General features: G+C 42.1%; 1 protein-coding gene across 2 annotated transcripts in view; it reads right to left on the reverse strand.

Annotated features, from left to right (window-relative positions):
* Positions 1-17,119, reverse strand: part of LOC116069873 (liver carboxylesterase 1) — a 32,744-nt gene extending 15,625 nt beyond the window's left edge. For both annotated transcript variants that reach the window (XM_031340864.1, XM_031340863.1), the window contains exons 1-9: positions 17,011-17,119; positions 14,924-15,128; positions 13,511-13,655; positions 11,098-11,231; positions 9,416-9,569; positions 7,813-7,917; positions 7,010-7,114; positions 4,330-4,368; positions 1,037-1,177 (exon numbers count right to left, since the gene is read on the reverse strand). In XM_031340864.1, coding sequence (XP_031196724.1) covers positions 1,037-1,177; positions 4,330-4,368; positions 7,010-7,114; positions 7,813-7,917; positions 9,416-9,569; positions 11,098-11,231; positions 13,511-13,655; positions 14,924-15,128; positions 17,011-17,062 — 1,080 coding nt within the window. In that variant the 5' untranslated portion in view covers positions 17,063-17,119. The remainder of the gene's footprint in view (positions 1-1,036; positions 1,178-4,329; positions 4,369-7,009; positions 7,115-7,812; positions 7,918-9,415; positions 9,570-11,097; positions 11,232-13,510; positions 13,656-14,923; positions 15,129-17,010) is intronic.
* Positions 17,120-18,888: the final 1,769 nt, after the last annotated feature.

An 18,888-nucleotide genomic window follows, 5' to 3' on the forward strand; every position in this document is an offset into this window, starting at 1 on the left:
CTCATCCAAACTTCTGCAGTCAAAGACTACTCTACTAAAACTTCTAGCAACTAGTGGTCATACCCTAGCACAACACCAGCTCAGGACACTCAGTGGAAGTTATTCAATTTTCCAGACTGAACTTGGTGCTAGGCAGACTAACCCCTAAACCCTCTCTTGGAGAGTTAGAGAGCTTGCAGTTATGAATCTTTTCTCTATCCTATGACTTATAGTTTTCTTGCCAGAATCATTTTCTCAAGACTTGAGAGAAAATTTGCTTGTGACACTTGAAACCTTTTGGAAATGTAAACATCTAGAGGAGATAATGTTTGATTCTCTTGGTGACCACTGTGGAGGACAATGGAGTTGTAAGTTACAATAAAATTCTCACCAAAGTGAGTAGCTTTGTGAAAGATTCACCATTCATTTCACAGAGCCTCCTTGAGCTCCCAGCCTTGAAACCTATCTAGATATTGAAGCTAGAGACCCAACTCAAGTCATGCTTTCTCTTTTCCATATTACTGTCATACTATTAGAGGTAAACTAAAAGACCCTAATTAGATTGCTCACTGTCCAACTTTATCTACAACATATTAAAAAATCCTTCTTGGCTTTTAGAACTAACTCAGTGAATTGTCTCTGAATCTCAGCAATGGAGCGCCTAAGAGCACTTGTGAAAATCGATGAGACCTGGAAGTTCACGTCTAAGGTAGGAGCTGCTGAGTCCTGCCTGACACCTGAACTCCAGCTCCTTCTCCTTTGTGCATGTCCTCAGTTGCTCTGTCTGCACAGAGATTATCTCTGGATCTACCAGTCTATGAATTTCAAAACTCTTTCAGAAATGTTAATGTTTGGGGAGAGAGATTGCCAGGACTAAAATTCCCAGAGGATAAATTCCCAGGGCTTTCTGGGCAACTATGGAAACACCCACTCATGTCATGGGGACATCTCTCATGGTCTCTAAAAAAACTGGGAGTAGAAAGGCGGCATGGGAGCATCAGCAGGATTGTGATGGTTGGGACTGTCAGGACATTTATAAACGGGGTTATGTTCTCACCGTTGGAATGGTCCAGCCAAACTCATGCTTGTTGATGCCCACTATGTAGGGAACAGTGTTGAAACTCTTCTCAGCTAGGATCTCTTCTGGTGCCTTTGGCAGCACCACTCCATCAATCACGGTAGGGAGGAAGGGATAGCTCTGGGAAGATGAAAATGTAAAGTCTGTGATTGTTCTGCCCAGGAACAAGTGAGATGTGTATACTACACTTGTTAAGGCTTGGGGAACATTCTGGAATGGCAGGAAGTATCAGGAGACAGAGGAAAAGCATGTGAAACTACCTTCCCCTAGACAACAATTTCTATCAATAATTTATAAGCCATGCTAAAACACACAAGGCAGGTCATATCAGCAATAAGTGAAGATATGAGAGGGACTGACAAGGTTCTGCCTATTAATTGACCATTAATAGACTCTAGTAAGGAAGAAACAGTATCTTGATATATACAAACTGCTGAACCCACCAGTATCCAAGAGGTAGCTCCAAACCTATGATCACAAAGACCTTTTAAAAACCAACAAAATATTGTTCTTAAATGTAGCAATAAATAGACCAAAATCAAGACAATTATTAGTTTAAGAGAGCAAGTAAGAAGACAAAGTCTTTTCTCTTTGAGTTCAAATAGAACCTGGGCATTGCCTACTCTGCACACAATCTGAAGACAAGTAAGATACTATTGTGACTAACGATTTCATGTTCCAGAGATGTTTGACTAAGTAAGTGAGTTCCCAAACACAAAATCCATGGTTATAGACATGGATATGATAGAGGATATTCATCAATGCATATCTAAATAGGTACTATTGAAAAATAATTAGTTTTAAGAAGACATCAAATTTATCACTCAAGGTAACCAGTCTATGACTTGATTCCATATCTGAGAGATACAGGGAAGGGCCAAACCCTCCTCCAACAGGCTTACAATAGAAACGAGGACCTCTGTAAAATTACTCCTGACAGAAAAACTGCAGTGCAGAGAAGGTGTCATGGAGCAGACAAGAGAAGCAGCTTCTCTGAAAGAAAATACATGCTGGCCACACAAAGCAGAGTATCATGGGTCCTCTTTATTGGGCCCTGTGCTCAAACATCCCAAACAATGAGCAGGGTATGACCTCATAGGCAAAGTATCATGCACAGGGCTATTTCTGAGACTTTCAGATAGTCCTGGCTTAGAGGAATGCTTAAGGACAGGATACAAAGAAGAAAGGGTAGAGTATACCGTTTGTATAATGTCTGGAACATCTCTAGGACTCAGTAATGTTTTACAGGACCCACTCCATGTAAGGGCTTCCATCTTAAAATAATAGTCATGTTATTAAGAGGGCTGGTCTCTCTTCATAAGAGTAAATCTGGTGACATCATGAGAAAATAGTAAAAGTGATAGACACAGAGGGAAAACCAGGTTGAACTGGATCCAAGGGGAGGTCCACCTCAGTAGTACCTCTGACAATCTGAGCAATGGCCAGTGTCCCCTGAGATTCTTGTTGCTCTTCTCTGGTGATGAATACCTGCTTGGGTGAGACAAATCTTGGGCCTCCTTCTTTCATCTTTTTGCACAGCCACAGTGATTCCTGCTCAGGTGTTCCTTCACAGTTTCCAGATTCCAACAATACATCGTAACTAATTGCTCACCCCTTGATATACTTACTACAAATACTACAGAAATGCAGTGCCTTGTTGTCCCAGTGTCCCCGAGCTGTCCCTTCCCTGCAGTCTAGTATCACACTTTAGTCAAAGACATTAGTAAACTCACTGTGTTATTGTTCATAGTCCTCCAAACAACTCCCATCTCATGCTGAATCTCCATACAAACCTTTCATGCACCAACTTTACTTCCTGGCTCTATTACCTACCCAGCCTCAGGCCCATTCATTCCTGATTGCTTCCACCCCAGACACACTGGCCTTCTACAGCACACCCTTGCAGAAGCTCTTCTCTATCAGAAGCACTTCAATCTCCAGGTGTCCAAACATCTGGCTTCTTTCCATCCTTCAGAGCTCCACTGAGAGGCTACCAACCATTCAAGCTACCTTCTGACCCTGCTGCTCACATCAAGCCACTGTGCAGTTCTCCATCCCCCACTGTCTTTACCATGACTCTGTCCATGAAAACATAAACCATATAGTTTACTATTGATACCACAATAAGAAAATAACTTGATGTTTCATTGACACATCCCAATTCTTAAATCATATCCTGCCATATAGTAGGTGCTTCTTGCAGTTTTTCTGGATATTGAAAGACTCACATTTATTTCTTGTGGAACCTTTCAGATCCCTAGAGAGGTAGCAGAAGAGATGGGACTAGAGATGCTGCCTAACTAATCACCGGGCTAGTGCTGTGAGGTGGAAGAGCAGGAGGGATGAGATGGGAGATAACATTGGAGTTTCCTGGCTGGTGGTAAGAGGGTGGTGAGTTGAAGATTGGTATTGCTGTGTATTGTAATGCTAAGTGTGGGTCCCCAAGACAAGAGAGTCCATATGTAGACACATGTGATCTTGCTCCCAAGTTATTTCTGATTGGTGAATTAAAATGCAGAGGAGGAAAAAAAAGGACAAGGAGGAGGAATAAAAAAAAGGAGAAGGAGGAGGAGGAAGAGGAGGAGGAAAAGGAGGAGGAGGAGAAAAGCTGCCATGGATTAGGTGAGTTCAAGAGAACATGGCTTTAAGGGCTGGCCAATTGGAGTTAAGAGTAGTCCTGATGAAACATAGTAAATAATAACTTGGGGTTATCAATAGGAAAGTAGATTCTTATAGCATAGAGAGTAGGTATCTTTCCAGCTCTAATGCTGTTTAAGGCTTGTAAATATAAAGTCTGTGTGTATGTTTTATCTGGGAACTAAATTATATAGATGATGAAGAAACCCAGGATTGGGATTTAATAGTTTCTACAACACTGGTATCCACAGAACTAAGATTAAAGTCTCCCCCTTCACACATATCAAACCTGTGTCTCCTCAGAGACCTGTACTTCAAATTGATGGCTCCAGAGCTCCCTAGCCATCACAGTCTCCTGAGCATGGAAAATTCTGGTTCATACTGTAAATTTCATTTACAAGGGGATAGGTTCCGTGGGGGACACCAAGTTGCTGATCGGGAGCAATGGACTGGGAGTCAGGTCATCTTACCACTGATCCTCCTAGCTATGTAATCCTTACAAGTGATTTCCCCTCTCTGGATCTCAGAAGTATACACACAAGGAACAGTACTGTTCTACAAATGACAATTATTCCTTAATAGAAAGAATTATAAGAATTATAAGAATCCATAATTTGGAAAACAAAGAACTTTACCTCTCTGGGGTCTCCAAGAAAATCAACAGTCCCAAATTTCTGTGAAAAAAAGGCAGAGAAATTGAAGCTAGAGGGAGAAAACTTCTTTATACAAAAGCTTATCCATTGAGCCTGGCCTCAGAGGTATTAGGTTATCTCTCCTGATTCTTCCTTGGTTAAGAGAACCTTATACCTGGTCTGTGATGGTTAGCTTTAATTGTTGACTTGGTACCATCCAGAACCACCTGAGAAGAGAGTCTCAATGAGGGTAGAGTCTACATTGTGGTAGGCCTATGGTGGGCTTGTCCATTGGTGAGTATCCTAATTAATTTAATTGGTGAAGAAAGATCCAGACTACTGAAGGGGGCATCATTTCCTAGTCCTGTATAAGGATGCATAATTGAGTATAATAAGCAAGGGCATGTGTATGCAATAATTTCTCTCTGTTCTCAACTGTTGATAAAATATACCAGCTGCTTCAAGCTCCCACCACTCTGACTTCCCCACAATGGTGGACTAGTAATTAAAAGCTAAAACAAACCATTTCTCCCTGAATCTGGCTTTTTGTTGAGATAGTTTATCACAGCAACAGAAATGAAACATGGCCAGGGTCCTCTGGGAATGGACACAAGGAAAATCATGATGATGAAGGGTTGGTGGCAGTAGAGGAACAGGATTTGGGATCCACTAAGGGTTATTGGAACTCTGTGAGGAATGCTTAATGCCTATGTCTGTGCTCCTAGTCTTACCTCTCCTCACTGGCAACAATACCCTAGTGTCTCCTTTGCAGGGTAGTGGAATTAGATCAAGTTGGTGGCAGGGGGCATACTGAGATCAGGTATAGGAGATAAGCCTACAGCTGGGATGAGATAGCAGAAAGCCTCTCCACCATTTTCCCCTTCCCTTGGGCCTGCTTTATGAAAGCAGGCAACTACATATTATCTGGAGCATCATTTCTCTCAGTATGAGGAGCAGTTAAGGAAGATCCCAGATTCCAGCCACATCTTACACTCCACTTCTCAGGTACAATCTCCTGGGTCCCTTGCCTGGTTTAATGCAGCATTAGATCTTCCCAGGTGCTATTTGGGCATCTAACCTCCATTACAGTCTACTTCATGTAAGTCAGAAATCTTGGTAAAACCATATTGGTCCAACTGAGTTTACACTAAACCTACTGCTTAAATTAAGGACAAATGCCTTCTAAGCAGATAGGATATGACTTTGGTATGTTCTGGAAAAAGAGAATAGAAAATTGAATAATAGAGTTGGTAAATTCACAAGTATCTTCAGAGCATCTTGGTATAGGTATGGGCTATAGCATCTTTTCAGAACATTTCAATTGCTTAGAGATTCTGTTACAATACATACTTTTATTCTGCTAATCAGACACTAAACAGGGGTCTCATCTGGACTGAGAAAACTAATACTACAAAGCTCACTGGAAATCATTGTAACTCATGCTTTTCTTTGTTGTAAGGACTACCCAGATTGCACCACAGCACACTAGCTAATGGGGCTCATTTGCATGTGGAATACAATCACTATAGTGCCTCCATTTTAAATTCTGGTGCCATCATCCAAGAGCTAGTTGTGTGTATGTGCACACTCATGTGTATGAGTGCATGTGAATGCAGGATGGGACCAATAGATAATCATGGATATATTTCTACAAGGTCTTAAATATTGTAGAATGTTCTTGGATGTTGGATTCTCTTTGTTTCCTCAAAGTGACTTGCTATTCCTGTGCAATCTGAGTCCTCCTGTGCCACATGAAGAGTAGCTGAAATAGTTGCCTATTTTCTGGGTATTAGAAAATAACCCTGTCTTAATTCTTCTAACACCTTGATCTCCTTATATTAGCTTGACAAAGGAAACTATGCCAACAATGGCTAGTTCTATGGACAAACAGAAACATCATAGTGCCAAAGAGCTTCCATGGGGTCCAAGGAAAACCTACAGACCACTGTTTTAAAAGTCTAGGTAAAAGCATGTAGATACAGGTTGGCTGGATGATTAATGGAGATTAGACAGATTAAAAATAGAAGACTATTAAACATATTAGATGGATCTCTACTGGATTAGTGAAAAAATAATTAACAGAATTAGTTATGAGGAAGAATTGATCGATGATAGGTGGATGGAGAAATGGATGCTGTGCTGCTTAGTTTCCTGATCTTGACACAGACTAGAGTCACCTATGACGGGAGAATCTCAGTTGTGAAATTGCCTCCATTAGATTGCCCTGTGGCCATGCTTGTGGACTCTCTTGATTAAATATTGATGTGAGAGAGCCCTGTCCACTGTGGGGGATGCATTCCCAGGGCAAGTGCTCTTAGATTGTATGTGGCACTTTTCTTAGAAGCTTTGTATTGCATGCCCTTGCCCCTTCTCCATTCTGTTTTGTTGCTTATGCATAGAAATGTGGATTATTTTATAGCTTTAAATACACCTGAAAACAAGAACATCATGATATTAAACTTTGATAAAGCTGGAAAATTATCATGTAAGTTCTTATAAAATGTTCTTTTTAAGCAGTTTCACACTGTAGATCTTTCATGTCAAGGAACCAGTAACAATCTCAATTTAGATCACAAGATTGACACTGTCCTAAAAGGTAACAGTTATTTCAGATGACAGCGGAATGAATCAAAAGCCTGGGCAAAGTACACAGGGTAGGGACTTCAAGGTTAAGCATACCTACCATTTTCAGTGAGACCTCCAAAAGCTCATCTTCTGTCTTCTGGCGCAGGCAGTGAACCATGGCAGCTGATGTGGTGGTTTTACAGCCAGCAAGAGCAGCAATTTTCTGTAAAAGATCAGAGGTCAAGAGCATATCCATTCCCTCCCTCCATGCATAAAGTGGATCCTAGCCCATGTCTTATTTCCAAGAACAACAGAGTGTTGATGAAAGCAATCTAAAGGAGCAAGTGTGGGGACTAGGTCCCAGAGTGTAAACCCTATCACTACTCTACCAGAGATGCAAGCTGGTTACCCAATATCTATGCCTCTGTAACCTTTCTTGATAAAATGGGCACAATGTCAATTCCCAGGACCAGAAAAGGAATGAGAAATATTATCAATGTAAAATGTATCTTAAGAGGTTGTTGGAGATTTAAGGTTTAAAACCCAGAATTTCACTGTTTGGTTTTAAGCCTCACACCTAGCACTTGCTTTGATAATCAGTCTCTCTGTATTTCACTTTCCATTACCCACATATGAGGGTGATGCTTAGATATGATATGCACAGGAAATGATCATGTTTTTCATATGCTTAAATGTGTGCAGCATGGCTGGATGACTGGATTAGCATAGTCAACATGAAATCTTTAATAAATGTAGAATGTGGCTTAGATGTAAGTAATATATCATCAGACTTTCCTACTCGATCATTCTTATCTCAGGAAGTCCTTGAGCACCTCAGCTGAATCTTGCAGCGAGACAGACTGCTAAAGATCCAAGGCATTAGTTTAAAAGGTTCAATAGATGTTTGAGAGTGATACCTACCTTAGCCAAGGGTCTGGCATCTCTCCCAAACAGGCAAGGATTGAAAATGACACTACTCTGTGCAATGGCCCTGTGGAAGAGGTTCTTGGCCAATGGGCTTAACACCTGGCAAGGGAGACAAAAAGAGTTTGCATCCAAAGGTGTGATCTGAGACTCGTTTGCTCTTTCAGGCTCTCTCTACCTGCTCTGCTGCTGTATCATTCAACTGGGGGCCCTGGAGCTCTGGGGACATAAAAGCACTCCGACCCAGGACCTTTCTGGAGCCACCTTTTCCAAAAGACCCTCAGCACAATAGAGATAGCCCCAAACAAAATGAAATGGTAAAAGCCTTTCTCAATAATTAAGCCACCAGCAAGACAATATGGCAAGTTTTCATCACAAGTTCTGCTTCAGAACTATATTGATCAGAATTTATCCCAAGAAAAGTGATCGTGAAGGCCCAGAAAAAATAAGTGTCCTCTTGATATTCATAATATTACAATCATAAATAGTCCAAGGTTTCAATATGGTTGAGCAAATAATATTTTATTCTCACTGTGGAATAATATCTATGTGCATTACATATGTACATTATATATAATCAGTATATTATAATATAAATACCTACATTTATATTATAATATAATAAAAATAATATAATAAATACTAAATATTATATAATGTGATATAATATAGTTAATATAATATATAATGCATAACATTAATATATAATATATTATAGATATGCATAGTAATACAAGATAAGGCTACTTCCTATTTAACAAAACATTTGCTGTGTGTCTAAATATCCCAGAATGGGCAAGAATTAGTTCTTTAGCTAAGGTTAGCCTTGATCTTGTGACCTTTAAACCTCAGCTTTCTGAGTGATGGGATTATAAATATATGACATCACTCAGCTTCTTGTGGTTTATTTATCTTTTCCCTTCATCTCTACTTTTAAAAGTGTGAACACTTCCTTTGACAATAAAGATATAAACTTAGTGCATCTGACGATGCAGTAATAGAGCTGATCCTCTGTTCACCTCTAGCAGAGTTGGCAGGGTTGAAGAAGTCACTAATGCTTTCCATAGCTTCCTTCAAAGCCCTGTAGTCCTCTGCCATATCCCACCATATCAGACAGTCCTAAAGACTGCCACTTTCTTTCCTGGGCACCGAAAAGTCATCCAAGGACACCTCTGTCTGTTCTAGGTGCTTAGGTCCCTGCATAGTGTAGATACCCCTCAGGCACAAAACAATTACACTCATGGCCTCTCCCTTTCCTATTTGAAGTTTACTCCCAACACTTTGTGAAAGAAATCAACCCTAATGTTAGCCTGATTAACAAAGAGAAAGAGAATTCAAATAAGTCAGAAGTGGAGAAATGGCATAGTGCATTCTACAACTAGTGTGTGTTATGACCCATGACACAAAGCTGAGCTCTGAGCTTCCTAGGAGCCAAGGAAAGTTTAATCTTTAGCCAGCTACCATCTGATGCTGAGAAATAAGTAGAGGAATCCAGGTCATGAGAGCTAAGGTTCCAGAGCTGGACTGGTTGGTCTCTAAGAGGTTCTATTGGCAGCTACATCCAGATTAGGCAAGGGGTTCTGGTATTAGGGAAACTTACAAGAACAGAGACACTTTCACCTCCTGCTGACTCTCCGAAGATGGTCACAGAGCCTGGGTTGCCCCCAAAGTTGGCAATGTTGTCTTGGACCCAGCGTAGTGCAGCCACCTGGTCCAAGTGACCCCAGTTCCCCCGACTGTGTTCATCCTCTGTGCTGTAAAAGATCAGTAGATAAAGATAAAGATGCTGTGTCCTAAGAGACAGAAGGAGATTAAGCTCTCTGCAAATTCTCTGAAATAAGGTGGGCTCCACATAACTGATGAAAGTGTTCACCTGCTGCTCATCCCACATGAAATCTCTATCTATACTTAGCCTTTGCTGTATACCATAGGCCAACAGATAGAACCAGAGTATAATGACAGTGGCAAAATAGAATTGGGTAGAAGGAGACAGCAGTGAGGCTATGGGGAGGAATTTTAGATTCCATAACAAGGGGAGACAGTGTTACTTATTGGAAACCCAAGTATGTGCTGTGCTAGTTAGTTCTTGTTGCCAACTTAACACAATCTAGACTCACCTAGGAAGAGGGAACCTCAACTGATGGGTGGCCCAGATCAGATTGGCCTGTGGCTATGTCTGTGAGATTGTCATGATTGATGGGTGGTGTAGGAGAGCCCAGCCCATGATGGTTGAAAACATCCCTACTTAGGTGAGTCTGGGCTACATAAAAAAGATAGCAGAGTAGGGAATCATGTAGAAAGCCAATAGTCAGCATCCTTCCTGGTTTCTGCTTCAGTCCCTGCTACATTTCCTGCTTTGACTTCCCTTGATGATATGCTGGGACCAAATGCCAAATAGACCCTATCTTTTCTCAAGATGCTTTTGATCAGAGTGTTTTGTCATAGCAACAGAAAACAAACCAGGTCATGTGTTTTGTGCATCTGAAGGGAACTGCAGTTAGGAGGCATAAAAGATACAAAGGCTTCTGGACATGGGAAAAGAGTGTAATTGCATCAAGTATGATATGCCCTCACAATAAGTACCAAGGGTCTTGACAAGGACATCTGTGTCTTTATAAATAACACAGAAGTATTGTATGGAGAACTGAAATGACTTAATCTGTCTCACAGAATGCTCTGGGTTCTGTAAAGGACAGCCATAGTATCCAAATAGCAGTTTATAACAGGAGATAGATATAATGATATCAGGTTTTACACATGGGGCTTCGACTGGGGTTATAACAAGGACTCATACTGATGACTAGGATTTACATATGGTTTACCTACCAATGGTTCAGTATGGGAGTCCTGATCTATGTTGCACCAGCATTTGGAAGTAATAGGACCTGGGAAAGCTGAGGCCTGGGAGACGTTTATTTGGTTCCTTGAGATGTAGCCATGAGATAGAACTAATGTAGTTCTCATGTGACTCTGCTTGTCTCTCACATAAATAAGTCTTACAAAAAGGAGACTGTCTCTTTCCCACTTGTAGACATTCTGTTTTGCCATGTGGTCTACTTACATGTTTGGATCTCCTTTTGTTTTTGCATCACGTCTTAACACACCTGAGAGCTCTCTCCAATGACTTGTTGGTGCAACCATAGTCTTGGACTTTTAACATCTCAAACCTAAGCTAAATAACTTTGATCTCTCTATAAAGTCAGAGTCTCTTGCTTTTTGTTATAGTAACAGAAACAGTCCTACTTCAGAACTGATATATAGAGAGGAATATTAATACATCACCTGAAGAATCCCCAGATACCCAGGCGATACTGAATGACCACGACAACCACATTTTCATGGACAGCGAGGGGTACTCCATCATAGGTTGATGCTCCATCAATCACAAGTCCACCTCCATGTATCCATACCATCACCTGGACAAGAACAAAATCATACAGGTCATAGATAACAAAATTGCAAAGACTGCAGACGTCTAGTTTGGTCACCTGCATCTGGACTTCGGCTCAAGGAAGACTTCATCCAAAATACACTCCAGTGTCCAGAAAGGCTGTAAGAGGTAATCACTCTCCTTTCCAACTCCCTCAGACCAGCCTTAACACTCAAAGTCCCAGTATTTCTCCTCATTTCCATCCTTCAGTGACTGCAAATTTAGAAAATCTTCATGGGAACACCAACGAGGTCCTGTTCTCCCCACAAGCCCATGACATCATGCCTAAACTGTTCAGGCAACTGAACATAAAAGCAAGAGGCAGCCCTCGAACTACCGCTTTATCTCATACCACTGAAGCATCAGTGTTAAATTGAACTTCTCTGTTGGTAAGTGATTATTTGATGAAGAGCACGGCAGCCTGATGGTACCCATTTCTACAGTGCTCCCTCAGAATACCTGACTCTTCCCACTCTGCTAAGTCCAGCTTGCTTCTGTTTCCACCATGTCTTTAATACTTTGGTTAACATTATTTGAGGGCCCATTACCTACCCATTTGAGGACTGCTAAAACTTGAAGGTGAAAGGATGCAAAGATTTGCAGTGTGTGTGTGTGTGTGTGTGTGTGTGTGTGTGTGTGTGTGAACATATAAAGCAGAGAAGAAATGAAAGTTTACAAAATCTTATTTGTTTAAAGGAAGTCATACTGTGAACCAAAAAGTGCAATCAGCCAAAGAGACAGCCACTCTATAGAATTGAGAATAATGCCCACTGCATCATGAAAGAAACAAAGACACTTTGCCACCTGGAATAAAATGTGCAAGCGTGGCTTCACTGGGCCATGTGGCTTGACCAAGCCATGTGGCTCCAGCTTTGGTCACTGAGCTCCTAACCCCTGCTGCCTACAGACATGACATGGTGAGTCAATAGTTGGGACAGGAGATGATGGCAGAGGAAGAATTTAACCCCAGACCCTGTGTCTCTGTCCATAAATAGAGGGTCTGTTGATTCTAGATTCCTAGAATCCCTGCACCCTTGCCCAAAGAAGCAGGGTCTATACCACCTTCAGTAGCAACTAAGCCAAGGTCATCTCATGAAAGCTGGAGGCAATGGATGGTGAGAGTGAGCAATGACTCCACCACCGGGGCAGTTTTTAAGACTAGGTTGATAATATCAAGGTCCTTTAAGACATGGAGGGCTGTGTGAGAGTGACTTATGTCCTTTCTTTCCTTGACCTGAAATGTGGCTGTGCTTGGGACACTTGAGTACACAAGAAATGGATGAAGAAATCAGAGTTTGAGTGAATGAGCATTTGTTCCCATGTTTCCTGTGCATTGGAAAGTATGTGTGTTCCCTAATATCAGTCCAAGCTCAAAATCTCTTCTCCCTATTCCTGTCCATGGAGCCTGGCAGGGTTTTGGCATGTGACTTATTACTCCCTGAGGACTACCCCTTTCCAAAGCCCCTTTCCAAACCACTGGCCAACCAAATGGCAGTCTGCCCAAGCACAGGCCCTTTGTTTATGTGGAAATGCTGATTCATTGCAGCATCAGCCTGTGCCAAAGGCAGTTACTGATAGCAATGATCCACAGTAAAATCCAGCATTATTGACAAAAGGCAAAGGAGAGTACTTCTAATTTCCCACCGGCTCCTCCCCTCAGACCTTTGTCTAGAGCCAATGAAAGTTATCACTGTTACTGTGGGTAGAAAGGTGACACTACAGCTACCTTTGCTAGCCCTTATCAAAGAACACAGGTTTAAATATTAAAAGATCCATACTATTGCCCTGCCTACTCGCTGTACGTCCTTGCTTCCCTCACCAGAGCCTCAGTTTTTCCTTATGTCAACTCTCACACAGAATATAATTTCTCATTATGTGTGTGCACACATGCATGTGTGTGTGTGTGTGTGTGTGTGTGTGTGTGTGTGTGTGTGTGTGTGTGTGTTGAAATTATGTCTTTGCTACTCTGGAATCAGGCTGTCACTCCAGTAACTAAAACTTGAGGTTACTGTCATTGTTAGTGTAAAACAGTTTGGAAGGTTATAATTTGTTTCTCAGATTCAGGGCAGTCTCCACCCAAAGTCTAATACACTGGGACTGACAGGCAGAAAAGACTGCTTACTTTGGTAGTTAAGAGACCTTGGACCCCTACTTAAGTCTCAGACTATGAAGATGCTGCCCCCAGCCGCTTTTGTCCCTTTCCAGAGGCACACAGGCTACAGATGATAGTACCCACAAGTCTAGACCAGTGGTCCCTTTGCTTACAGGCAACCTGCTGTTCTTTGTTAAGTCAGCAGGAGTGTAAATGTTGAGGTAGAGACAGTCCTCAGAAAACTTGTGAGGAGTGATCGTCTTTCGGTTGGTGAAGAGCTCAGCAATCCTCTGTGCTGCCTCTGGGTTTTGGTAGCACCTGAGAAGGAGAACACATGAGTTTTCACCAGGTGGAAGTTGGACATGCTGTCTGTGGCTCAACCTCGCACCAGGTTTGAACTTATTAGTGGAGTTGGTATCAGTGTGTAAGGGGGGGCCTACGTGTTTCTTGGAAGAAACTTTGCATGCTCTAATGCCTTCTAACTCTGCAGAGAGAGAAGGGCTTAGTGTCTTTCTCCTTCCCAGAATCTTTGGATATCCTAAGCCCAGGAGAGAAGAACTCAAATGTTGGCCTGTCCTTCAACACAGCATCCCCTACATGGTCAGGAAAGATGCTGTGTCCAAGATTCCGCTAGGCTCTCTATAGTGGGCTACAGACTGATGTGGTATTCCATCAGAAGAACATGTCCTTATCCTTGAGATATTTTCATCAACCAATGGCACAACTTCTAACGACAAACACATACACTGGACAGGTCAGGAATTGTGTTTTATAAGTGGGCTTAGGAGAACTACATCTTAGTTCTGATTCACCCACTAATAAGCTGGATCACTTTGGATAAATTATTTTCCTCTACTGGGACCCAAATGCTAGGTCCAGGCAAAAGTACTAACTCTAAGAGTACTCTGCTGTCCTGGCCTGCTAAGGTTCTACCTTTTCCACAGCCTAGCAATCACTGATGGCTGCCCTTATAGGAGAAATTAATGGTCCAACACAGAGAAGAATGGAGGCAATATGAGGCCCTTCAAGTGTTCAAACACTTACTCTTTATGAGCAAAAGTCATTTAAGGTCCATATCAACCACAGACATCTATTATCACCCCCATTTTATAGAATAAAAACCTGAACACAGATGTTAGACAATTGCCCCATGGACAGTTAGTTAGTATGGTGTCTTAAATAAGAATGACCTCCATTGGTTCATGCATTTGGATACTTGGTGCTCACTTGGTGAAACAGTTTGGGAGGTGTGGCCTTGTTGAGGAGGTGTGTCTCTGGGGGTAGACTTAAGGTTTCAAAACTGCATATCATTCCGAGTTAGCTCCCCTACTTTTGGTCCATGGTTGTTTTAAGATGTGAGCTCTCAGCTACTGCTCAAGCACCATGCTTGCTAGAGTGCTACCATGCCCCTGGGCATGGTGGTCATGGACTCATCCTCTGAAACTGTAAGTCCCCATTCAACTCTTTGTCCTATAATTGCCTTAGTTATGGTGTCTACACAGCAATAGAAAGACACCTAAAAGAGTCAGGATGTTGGTGCTCAATTTATAAGAGCAAGATCCTCAAACAGGGCCCCAGTGGCTTACAAAGGAGGGTAGGAGGTGGTATTTTTCATGAAGCTCCAGGGCTCTGCAAGCTGTGGTGGAGCAAACCTCAGGGATCCAAGAGGGGGCTTGGCAAAGGGGACTCCCAGGAAGACGGCCACAGGCTGTGGGAATCCTTCTAAGCTGACATACTTCCCCAGGACTTTGCCATGAACAGTGTGCACCACAGGTGGTGAGGAGGGGTGTCCTGTTTGACAAGAGAAAATAAGGATGGAACAGAAGGGAAAGGTCAGATCTAGATTCCAGGTAGGCTTTTTCACTTTGTAGGCATGTGAGCTTAACTAGGTTATCTCAACCCTCTAGGCCATGGCTTCTTCTCGTTGAAAATGAAGGAAATTTTCTTCTTATACCAGAAGGATGATGGAAGGAGAAAATTGGAACTGGATGTATGAAATTATCCAAAGTAGTTGCAAAAAAAAAAAAGCCCACTGTGAATAAACAAATCATTCACGTTCTCTTTTAGATACTGCTAGAGACATTTATCCAGCTTCCCAGTGCTGAGTTGTGTACTACATGAGACAATGACCAACAGTAGCCCTATCCTTTGGAGGACAACCTCATGAGAAGGACCACAGACACACTTCCCTCAGGAAATAAAGAAGTTGTGACTTGGGAGAAAGATAAGAAGGAGATAGAGAAATTAGAAGGGATGAGGCCTTTTGGTTGGTGTCATCACTGAGAACGTCAGACTCAGAGCAGAACAGGAAGATGACAAGATGGAGAATGAATGAAGAATAAGCGTGGAGCACAGAGGGCTAGAGACAGCAAAATGCAGGGCACTTCTGACAAGAGAAAAGAACATATGAATTCTACCAGGTCAGTCCAAGGGAAGAGGCAATAATCCTGTATTATTGGGTATGTGTAAAGAAGGACACCGGATACCTGGCTAAGGGGCTTTATGTAATGGGCAAATAAACATGATAAATAGCTATGGGACTATGAAGGTTCTAGAAGAGTCATGTCAAACATTAAGCATGATCATCCAGAGGGAGAGAACTGGGTCTCAGGCCTTTGCATAACCACTGGCTCTGCTCCATTCTTGCTCTGCAAAGTCCTTCCCTCATCTCCCATAGCTTCTCATTTGTTCTCCTTCTGCCTATCATGGATCTCTAACTTGAGTTACCTTTTATTCGTAATGTTTATCCTTCAAGGTCAATGATTTAACAATGCAACAAGCCCATCATAATTTTGAGACTCTCTGTTATCAAGAGTAGCTAATAATGCTATAAACCATGTTATAAAAATCATGCACATGCGATTGGTTTACTAAGTGACAAAAACCCTATGCTTACTCTCTTTGCTTTTAGGTCACCAGACCCAATGAGATCTCTTTCCTGAAATGCCTACATGTTTAAATGTCCATGGGTAACAGAAGTGCTATTTTGTGTGTGACTTCCAAGATTCTATGCTATAGTAGACTCTTCTATAATTAGAGGAAAGAGTTGCACAATGATTTGGAGATGTATATGAGGAATTTATAGACCCAGCCTCTAAATCTTCAAATCCCCTGAAATTACTCCAACGAGGCAAGGCTACACCACTTTCCCCTGCCTCCCCTCTTCTTTTGAGGGTAAACTATGACCAAATCCCTTGACATCAGCTTCCATTCTGCTGAGCCTTCTAAATAACCCCAGTGCATCTCCCTCTGCCCTATACCATTGCTATGCAACGCCCCTTTTCAGGGAATTCTCAGTAAGAAATTATCTTTTCCATGTCCAACAGCTCTTGGATAATTCCACACATCAAGCTTTCTATGGATATACTCTACTTTAAATCACCCCTTCTTATATATCTCCCCTTCACCAGCCAGAATTCAGAGTGTTACAGATTCATTTCGCACTGGACTGCAGCCCAATGGGATAGAAGCAGGCACTGCAAAGTTAAATTCCTCGCAAAAGGACATAAAACTCCAAAGCACTCAGCTTAGAGTTACTCATGCTTTCTGTCCCTGTCTGGAGGACAAACACCTCTAAGAAATGGGATATGTTTCTAATTTCCCTGCATGCATCTGCATTCACCAGGGCCCACCCAGGACAAAGAATTTCAAATGTGCACCCAGAAGTACTCACCCAGACTCAAGCAAGCAATGAGAGAGATCAGACCCAAAGCACAGAGCCACATCGTGGAAGAATAGTAGCTCTGGGGTCCAGTGAGGTATCTGGTGGTAGAGATAATGCACAGATCCTGCCCCACAACTAGAACCCTGTGTCTGAAATCCTGCCCACTCAGCCAATTTGCATAAAATAACCAGATGAAAATCCAGCAATCTGGGTACCTAATGGGAGTTCTTAGTCACACACCCCTAGAGTTTACACACACTTTCTCTCTTATTTGAACAGCCACTGGCCAACTCTCAGATAACAGAGGTCCATAAACTAAACAAGGACTTCTTACATAACATTCCTCCCTTTGGAATTCAAACTTCAGTGTTCTGTGAGCCTCCCAAAGATAGAGACTAGCACAGCAGGCAAGTGTCTTCAGGCAGGGAAAAGCTTTGATTTGGCAATGGGAACAGTAAACAATGGGAATTTTAGAACAAAACAAAACCTCCAACCATCTCAGGTCCAAGATTTGAATGCATCTCTTGGCACCCCTGGGCTTGTGCTTCCTTGAGTTCTAGGCTCATGGTTGGTCTTTATACTTTATCCAGGGTCCCCTGATGTCTAAATACTGCCCTTACAATACTCCTGTCAAGTGCCCTGTCTTCTTCTCTACTCTATGGTCAGAGAGATCACTACTTTAAAGAACAGGGGTTTGGAAACAGAATCTTCCCAAAGTAGATACCACCCCCTCCCATAGTCTAATTATCAGCCTATTAATTATCTGTTCATTCTTCAAACATTAACCACAATGCCTACCATTTCCTTCTAAAGGAAAAACATTGGGAAAGGAAACTGCAAGCCTAGCACCCTACCCTTACCCCCAGGTATCTGTGAATGTAGTTTTCTTCAGTGAGAGACTAAACTCCCCACACTCATGTAACCAAGGTAATATATGCAGCATCACTTTCTAATTTAACTATGTGCTTAAGGTTCTGCCTAAGGGTCTACAGTTCTTTAAAATCATTTGTAGGTGGTATCATGACACTTTCATAAATATGCCTTAAATCTTTTTCCTTTTTCGTCCCACTTTGTCCTCAAACACCCTTCTTGCTTTTCCCTACTCTCCTTCCAACTGGCTAGCCTCTGAGCTTTTGTGTCATGTAGGTTTTTAACCTGGACCAGCAAATCATTCTTGATTGACAGAGTCCTGAGAAAGGAGGTGCAGGGTGTCAGAGTTAAGGAGATAGAAAAGGTGACCCTAGGAAGTCTTACACAAGCAGTGTCTTATGCCAAGCCAATTTATTAAGAAGTGCAGCATCTTACATACTATTCCTGGGGAAGAAATGGGTCAGACCCAGCAGAAACTATCACACAATGGGATGAAGTCAGCAGGAAGTTAATCAAGCGATGTTGCACAAGAGAGATAGTGGGTATCAGAAGTGTTTGGTAGACCAAGGACACAGTAGCCTTGGGATTGTAGCATGATATAGAGGGAAGAATTAAGTTCCCATGATCAGAAGCCACAGCTCCCCCAAGGTGCTGGATCCAAGCCATTATGGGCTCTACTAAGCAAATTCTTCATTTTAGATAAGTAACTGTGTTCCTTCTCCTACAACATCAGAAAAAACTCTCATGGCCCTTGGTTCAGGCTATTACTGGCTCTGCCAAACTTGTTCCTAGTTTAGAAAAAGCTATGTCCCTTCTCTATACATCAGGGATTCAGAAAAAGCCTTGGATCAGTCCAGCCTTCAAGATGTTCTATGATCTCACCTCTCCACGGATATTTTTCTAATTTATAGTAGTCCCATCTCTACTGTTACTGTCCTCTCCCTTCCTCTCCTCTTCCCAACCCTCCTCTGTCTTCCTTCCTTCTTCCTCTTCCTCCCTCTCCCTCTCCCTCTCCCT

Source organism: Mastomys coucha, unplaced genomic scaffold (assembly GCF_008632895.1).
Source record: "Mastomys coucha isolate ucsf_1 unplaced genomic scaffold, UCSF_Mcou_1 pScaffold22, whole genome shotgun sequence".
NCBI lineage: Eukaryota > Metazoa > Chordata > Mammalia > Rodentia > Muridae > Mastomys > Mastomys coucha.